At 37.4% G+C, this 8078-nt stretch overlaps 1 protein-coding gene across 1 annotated transcript; it reads left to right on the plus strand.

Moving 5' to 3' along the window:
- The first annotated feature begins 2767 nt into the window (after positions 1-2767).
- Positions 2768-7223, plus strand: LOC136885802 (uncharacterized). Its single transcript, XM_067158536.2, has 3 exons — positions 2768-3979; positions 4180-4408; positions 4534-7223. Exons 1-3 carry the CDS (start codon positions 3752-3754, stop codon positions 4797-4799), a joined length of 723 nt encoding a protein of 240 aa, XP_067014637.2. The 5' UTR covers positions 2768-3751; the 3' UTR covers positions 4800-7223.
- The last annotated feature ends 855 nt before the right edge of the window (positions 7224-8078 follow it).

An 8078-nucleotide genomic window follows, 5' to 3' on the forward strand; every position in this document is an offset into this window, starting at 1 on the left:
CACATGGGCCTTGTCATGAAGCAGCAATACTACTTTTGAGAGAAAACTTGGGCGTTTTCATGGTATGGCGGGGTTCAGCTTGCTTGACAGTATGTTGCTTTATTGAGCACTAGTCGCAATTTGACCCTTTTCCTGCGAGCGCACCCATATAGGACCAGTGACATCCCGAAAGATGAACATGACTTTCTCAACGGATGTTTGTATCCTGAATTTTTTCTTGACTGGAGATGACTGTTTCTTCCAGTCCATCAAATGCCTCATACTCTCTGGTTCAAAATGGTGCACCTAGGACCTGTATCTTGACACTATTTGACAGAGAAAAGCATTCAAGAGCATAACTGTCAAAATACTCCTCCCAAAGTGTCTGCTGTGCGCACTTGTAATCATTGGACTACAGTCTTCATACCCTTCAGTCACCCATTTTCCTATGCTAAGATGAAAGATGATATTGTTTTACGTTGAATTCTGCAGCAATCTCAGCATCAATGACTTGTCTGTAGTCACAAATTCTCTGGTCAGTCTGCTGTTTCACTGTCTCTTGCCACACAAATCACAGAAAACCACACTCGCTGTAACAAGACAACGGTAGAATGACAACAATCATAACATGATTTTGGAACGCTATTTTACAACCTTTAAATTGAAAGTACTCAGCTTCAGAGAGGTCATTAAACAACAAGTATCCAAGAGGTCCAATTTTATCATATCAGTTTATGACAAATCTTGTTCCAACACAGAGGACCAGCTGAGGAACATTTCTAAACCAAGATACAACACCGACACAGAATGTTTTTGGAATTTTTTAAAAAAAGAGGACAATTAAGTGACACAGAAACAAATAAGTTTCAAAAGAAACAAAGAGTTAAAATTGTAACAACTTTAAGAGCTAATCAAGTAATTAGGAAAGTTTTAACCTTTTCACTCTGATGGACTGCTGTAGGAGTCGGGAGGGAGCTCTACCGTGTACCTGGTGGACTGCTGTAGCAGTTGGGGTGGAGCTATGCCTCGCAACCAGTCGAGTGCTGCAGAAGTTGCGTGTCTTTCGGCTGTTTCCCGTTTCGCTAAGATAGACTGCTGGGGAAGTTCGCCCTCGGAGGTCTCTTGTGGCTGCCTTGGGAGTCTACAGTTACAGCTATGGTCAACAGATGACAGGAGTAACCAGTTCGAATATGAAAGGTATGTGTCCGATATGCTAGGCCTACTCACTTTGCGCCTCATTACTCCCGTGTGCTCAAGTGCTAGTGCTTATCGACTTCGCTATCAATCGCATTAAAATTCTGAAAGAGCTTATCTTCCCTCGAGTCTGATCCAACAGCAGGATCTCATCTTCCTGACATGGTGACACGTGAATACGCCACTACTTTGATTGGTATTCCAGTTGCAGTTCATTAGCTCTGGCCTAGGTCTCGTCAATAGTGACTATCCACCGTAAGGCCTCACCTTTGCATTCGTAGCGTTCAAAGTGAGTACAAGCTGCACGATATTGCAGCCATTTTTGATGTTTCGTCAAATCATGCGGAACCCATTTGGAGGTGATTTTCGGCATTTCCAGCCGTTTCTTCAGGATTTGCAGCACAGTCGAAGGCGCCAGCCCTGTATCATTGGCCAATTCATGAAATGTGGTGTTTTGATCCACCAGCACTAACGCACTGTCACATTTTGTCGTCCGTTTTTGAAGGCCACCGTGCTACAGTACGGTACTTTCAGCACAAGCCTCGTGCAATTCTTTGTAACACTGCCTTACATTAAGACCGCTAGTGCATTCAATTTTCAACCAGCTCCTCTGATCTTGCTTTGAAATCATTATAGCTGTACTCTACAAGCCCGCGCTTAAAACTGCATTCTTGGGTTGTCATTGCATCTAACCTACCTCAGATATACATTCTATTGCCTGGCTACGTTTCACAGCATTGTTACCACAATTTTAAAATTCAACCCATGTATATAAGAAAACATTGTGATTTACATTAACCGTATCTCTTTTTTTCTTTTACGATTGGCTTTATGTCGCACCTGCACAGATACAGTAGGTCTTATGGTGACGATGGGATAGGAAACTGCTAGGAGCGAGAAGGAAGCAGCCGCGTAGTCTTAATTAAGGTACAGTACCAGCATTTGCCTGGTGTGAAAATGGGAAGGCACAGAAAACCATCTTTAGGGCTGCCAACGATGGAGTTCGAACTCACTATCTCCCGAATGCAAGCTCTCAGCTGCGGGCCCCTAATCACATGGCCAACTTGCTCGGAAAACCGTATCTCAGCATTAACATCTTTATATATGTTTTCAGAGAAACTGGCATCTCTAGGTTCCATCTCTATTGGAATGGTAGCGGGGTTTCTTGTAACAGTGGTAGAAGAGAGAACAGACTGTGAAGGCTGCTTGGAGAAGATACCAGCTCAAAGTTCAAGTCCATCATTTTAATACATTTCCAAGACAGAGCTTCTTTTATCTCTTTTGGAAATGGTTTCTCACTTTGTCACAACAGCCTTAAATTTCCTGTCATGAAAATATTTAGTATCAAATTTCACAAATATTTTAACTGACAAGTTTCCATGGCACACAAGATGTGAAGTGTGTATTGACAGTTCATTCGCCACAGTTCTTGTTCTTAAAACCACTTTTGAAAAGTATTGGTGCAAACCAAACAAGCAGTAGTGCAATGCTTCTGAATCTCAGAAGTAAATCACTTATCAAATTCTTAAAGTGACGTGAACTTCATCCAGGAGTGATCCATATTTGTCGTTTGTGTTGAAACCGGAGAAAAACTAGTAAGTAATTCTAAGGAAAATTAATGTAAAGTGTATTCGAGATAATGCAGGTGTATGCTCCACAGACAGGATGTAGCGTGGAAGAAAAAGAAGAATTCCTCAATGAACTGGAAACACATATTGTTGGAGATGGGATCATGATAATGGGCGATGTGAATGCTCATGTGGGAACTAATAGAATGGGATATGAAAATGTTCTGGGCCGACATGGGTATGGCGATAGAAATGAAGATGGAGAGAAACTGTTGGACTTTTGTATCAGAAATAACCTGATAATAAAGAACACATGGTTTATGAAGAGGAATAGCCGTAAGATCAGCCGATATATTTGGGATGGACAGTAAAGAACACTCATCGATTTTATAATAACAGACCGAGAATGGAGAAGATACATCATGAATACGAAGATAATCCCCAGTATGGAAGGTTAAGGGAAAGGAGACACGGTGGTGGACAGACAAAATAAAAAAGAAATAAAAGAAAGGAACAAGGTGAAGAAAGAAATGGATAAGGAAAAGCAAAAAGCGTATGAGAGGGATGAGAATAAGATTAATTGCGGAATTAAAACAAGTAAAAATCCCTAAAATTGTATGGAAGAAGAAACCAAAGATCAGGATTTGGGAATTGGAGGAGGAGAAAAGAATGGCATTCCAAGATTGTACAAAAAGGAAGTTGCCTAACATGAAATACGACGTGGAGAAGAAGAGTGGGACAATTTAAGACAGACATTTGTGGAAGCAGCAATATTGAGGTATGCAGGAAAACAAAAGCAAAGGTTAAGGGAAAAAAGACGGGCCTGTTTCATAAAGCTACAAGTCTACAAGTGTACAAGTTGTAGTTACAAGTGCATGTTCCTACACTTGTAAGAAATTTTTGTTTCATAAACAAAATTTCTACAATTGTAAGGTTGGTACTTTTCACTACAAGTCTTACAAGTCAGCTGATTTCTGTGAGATAGACAAGTGGAGTCAAAGGAGTCAAAGATGAGTAGTAAACAGCAACAAATTGCCAACAAACTTTTAATCCTTAATAAAATCAGGGATGCAAAAGAAATTTTGTTTGGAGCCTTCTCTTCACTCACAAAAGAAGATAAAGTTAGAGAGTGGAGGAATATCCACAATATTGCCTTATCTGTGGGTCTTATCCCTGATGCTAAAGATTTTACCTATGTTAGAGATGTCTTGTGGCAGAATCTAAAGAAGACCACTGTTGTAAGTATTAAAACATATATTGTCACATAGGCCTATATTCTTATCTCTTAAATTTTAAGGTTAGGTTATCATTGTATACAACTTTGTACATAATTTTTATAATATTCTGAATTTCAGACAAATGGTATTCATATACTTATATTTATTACACAGTCAGAATATGAATTTGTTATACATGTACATTTTCCATTATTTCACAGGCAAAATTGGACAATGCCAAAAAAACAGGTTCTGCTGGTGGCAAAATATCAAAGCTGACAGATATAGATAATATAGTAATTGATATAATTGGCAAAGAATCCCCCATTGTAACAAGTTTAGGGGTAAACGAAACATGGGAGAAACCGTTAGAAGAGACTACTGCTTGTGAAAACAATGCAGAAGCAACACCGGTAGTAGTTGGTGATGAAACACCATGTTCAAGCAAAGGCAAGTTAATGTTTCTTATTTGTTTATAAATTTCAGATACATTCTAATATTTTAACCATATTTAACCATTTTAACAATATTTTAACCTTTAACCATAATATTCTAACCATTTATGAACATTTCAGGTCAGAAAAGGAAGAAAATTTCCTCTGAGTCTTCACTTCACCACACAGATTACCAGGAAATTCAGAGGAGAAAGAAGATAGCCCTTCAGAATGAGCTATTAGAAATACAAATATATAAATCAAAATTGGAGGCTTTGAAACTTGAGAGAGACTTGGGCCTACCCATGTCTCATTATACAAAGGACATTACAAAGTGTGATGATAATGAAGAAGAGGGTGTTTATTATTTATTAACAAATGGAGTGGCTGAAGAAGCTAATGAATGATTTTACATCTTTGATTATTTTTCTCATGTAAATTAAACAATAACATTAAAATAGTTTGTCTGTGTAAATAACTGTCTTTTATCACATTATTTCACTATATATTTTACAAGACATTATTTCACTGAATATTTTAGGTAAGCCTTAATCTTAAGCAAAATGGTTAATGAGTTGTTGTAGGCGCCTATGTGCTGCTGGAAGTGGTACATAGTCAAAATCTGGTTCATCGTTTTCATTTTCATTAGGTTCTATGTTCATCACATTCTGATCTTGAAGTTCTCTTGAAATGTTACAAAGTGTAACACAACAAATAAAAATATTAGCTGCAAAAGTAGGGTTAAGTCTAAGATGATTGAGACATGGAAATTTCTCTTTTAAGATCCCAACAGCATTTTCAATTATACGTCTTGTTGACTTATGAGCTTTATTAAAACGCATAACTGCAGGGTCATTTATATTATTCAAGACAGGTGTAATGAGCCATTCCTTAAGTGGGTACCCTGAATCACCAAGAAGAATAGCACCTGGAAATGGACGCCACCCAGCATCAAAGCGTTGAGAAAGAGTGCTGTTTCTTAGTACACGTGCATCATGCACACTTCCAGGCCAGTTAGCACTTGCATAGTAAAACTTAAGGTTTGGTCCACACACTACCATGCAATTTATGGAATGGTTCCCATGCCTATCAATGAAGTCATTCTCATGTCCTACTGCAGGAGCATCAATGTTGAGTAGTGTTCCATCAATACATCCACATACTTGAGGCATACGAGCAATAGCATGGAACTCTCGAACAATGTGGCCAGTTTCCTCTGGCCAGTCAACAACTGTGGGAAACTTGACAATATTCACTGCATTCACAACTGAATGAACTGCTCTGCACACACTAGATTTTGATACACCATGCATATCACCTACTGCATGATATTGCCCTCCATTTCCTAACCAGTGTAATGCTATAAGTAACTGTTGTTTTGGGGATAGAGCAGTTTCTGTTAGTTGCATGTTGAAGTTGATTACCTACATCTTGAAGGAGTGACTCCAGTTTCACTGAACTCATTCTAAACCTTTCATTGTATTCATAAAAGCTTGTGAAAGCCATGTTAACCCTACTTCTGAAAGTTCTTTTACGTCTTTGCCCATCCCCTACTATATCTTCATCACTATCACTACTACTATATAACAAATCCATATTCCACAGAAAAATGAACACAAAGCTTGAAAACTAATTGATTATTGGGTATTTAACAGCAAATTACACAGACTTGTAATCAACCTTACATGTCTCAAACAACTTGTAAGAAAAACTGTATTTTCTACAAGTTCTTGTACTCTACAAGTATCTTTATGAAACAAAACATGAATTTTGACTTGTTGACAAGTCTTGTAACTTGTATAAATTCACTTGTACCTACAAGTGCTTTTATGAAACAGGAATTAAATTTTTCCTACAACTTGTATGAAAAATTACTTGTAACTTGTAGACTTGTAGCTTTATGAAACAGGCCCATGGTGGTGGACAGACAAAATAAAAAAGAAATAAAAGACAGGAAGAAGGTGAAGAAAAAAATGGATAAGGCGTATCAGAGGGATAAGAATAAGATAGAAAGGTTACATGTGGAATACATTAGATTGAAACTGCAAGTAAAGAGGAGTATCAAGGACGAAAAGGAAATATGTTGGGGGAGAGTTTACCAACAAAATTGAGCAAGATAGTCGAGGAAATCAGAAACTATTATACAGGGTAATAAAATCAAAAAGAATAAATCAAGAAAAATTCAAGGCATTTGAGAAGGGCCTTCAGAAGGTGATGGCAAAGTATTTTGAAAAACTTCATAATTAGGATGACTGCTTGGAGGAAGAAGGAGATGAGAAAATTGAAATAATAGATGGAGAAAAAAAGAAGAGAACCCAATAACGTGGTTGGAACTTGAAAGGGCAGTGAAAGAAATGACCAAAGGTAAAGCAAGTGGAAAAGACAAATTCAATGCTGACACGAATAAGGCAGCAGGAAGCATTGAACTACAGTGGCTATACAGAGCCCTCAATGCCATATGGAAGGATGAAAGGATACCTGAAGATTGGCAGCAAAGAAGCATTGTATCACTGTTCAAAAAAGGAAATAGGAAGAAATGTAAAAATTATAGAGGAATAACCCTATTATCACATGGGCTAAAAATAATGGAGAAAGTCATAGATAAAAGACTGAGGGATATAACAGAAACATAGAGGAAGAACAATATAGCTATTGACCAAATACTGTAGATCGACAATAGACTTTATATTTACAGTGCGAACGATAATGGAAAAACATCTGGAAAGAAACAAGGAAATCATATTCATATTTTCGGATTTGGAAAAAGCTTATGATACAGTTGAGAGAAAACAGGTATGGGAATGCCTACTGAAAAAGAATGTACCAAAATCATTAATTAACAAGATAAAAATGTTGTATCATGAGAGTAAAAGCAGTGTACAATTGGAGAGTGGTGACTCCGAAACATTTTATACAAAAAGAGGTCTCAAACAAGGAAGTGCACTGTCACCATTATTGTTTATTATATTGATGGATGAAATCATAAAACGAGTAAAACAGAGTATCAGTAGTGAAGAAGTGAATGCTTTGGCATTTGGAGATGATGTGATTTGGGGAAAGGGAGAACAGGAAGTACAAAGGAGACTGGACATTTTGGAATGAAAATCTGAAGGAGTTTGGAATGGTAATCAGTAGAGCTTGGATTTTCAGGCAAATGCAAGTTTTTAAATACACTGGTTACACTTCTCAAACTTTGCAAATATTCGTTTTATGACTTAATGATTCCAAATAACCGTTGTTTTCGTGCATGTTTGCACGTTTTGACCTTCAGAGGAGAAAATGCATGCATAACGCATAATTTGAAGATTCTGGATTTAATGGCAAATACTTGGACGTTTATATTGCATAATACGGCTTTCCTTCTGACTTGAGTGCATGTATAATGTTAAGTTACATGAGAGTGTCTTTTATTAATGCTGGTTTGCAAAATTTTGAGACCGTTTTTCCACTTTACATATCTATTATTCAGTACGGAGAGAAATAGAATGTATTCATGACATCCTACCTGACAACCAAAGTTAGTACATACCGTAAAGATCCTATAATCCGATTTACCATCAATGAACTTAATGCAACTGATTAGGCATAATATGACTTAGTTGAATCAATTTTTTCCAGTTTTAGGTCGTAGACTGTTTTCCAGTAGATGTGCAAGTGGAATTCAGCAAAAGCAATGAGCAGCAAGA

The sequence above is a fragment of the Anabrus simplex genome, chromosome 14 (genome assembly GCF_040414725.1).
Source record: "Anabrus simplex isolate iqAnaSimp1 chromosome 14, ASM4041472v1, whole genome shotgun sequence".
Taxonomy (NCBI): Eukaryota; Metazoa; Arthropoda; class Insecta; order Orthoptera; family Tettigoniidae; genus Anabrus; species Anabrus simplex.

What these genes read in the sequence shown, in the direction of transcription:
- LOC136885802 (XM_067158536.2), top strand. Translation starts at nt 3,752, where the DNA reads ATGAGTAGTAAACAGCAACAAATTGCCAACAAACTTTTAATCCTTAAT. An exon ending in ATCTAAAGAAGACCACTGTT is followed by an intron (nt 3,980 to 4,179) that starts GTAAGTATTAAA and finishes ATTATTTCACAG; the next exon opens with GCAAAATTGGACAATGCCAA. An exon ending in AACACCATGTTCAAGCAAAG is followed by an intron (nt 4,409 to 4,533) that starts GCAAGTTAATGT and finishes TGAACATTTCAG; the next exon opens with GTCAGAAAAGGAAGAAAATT.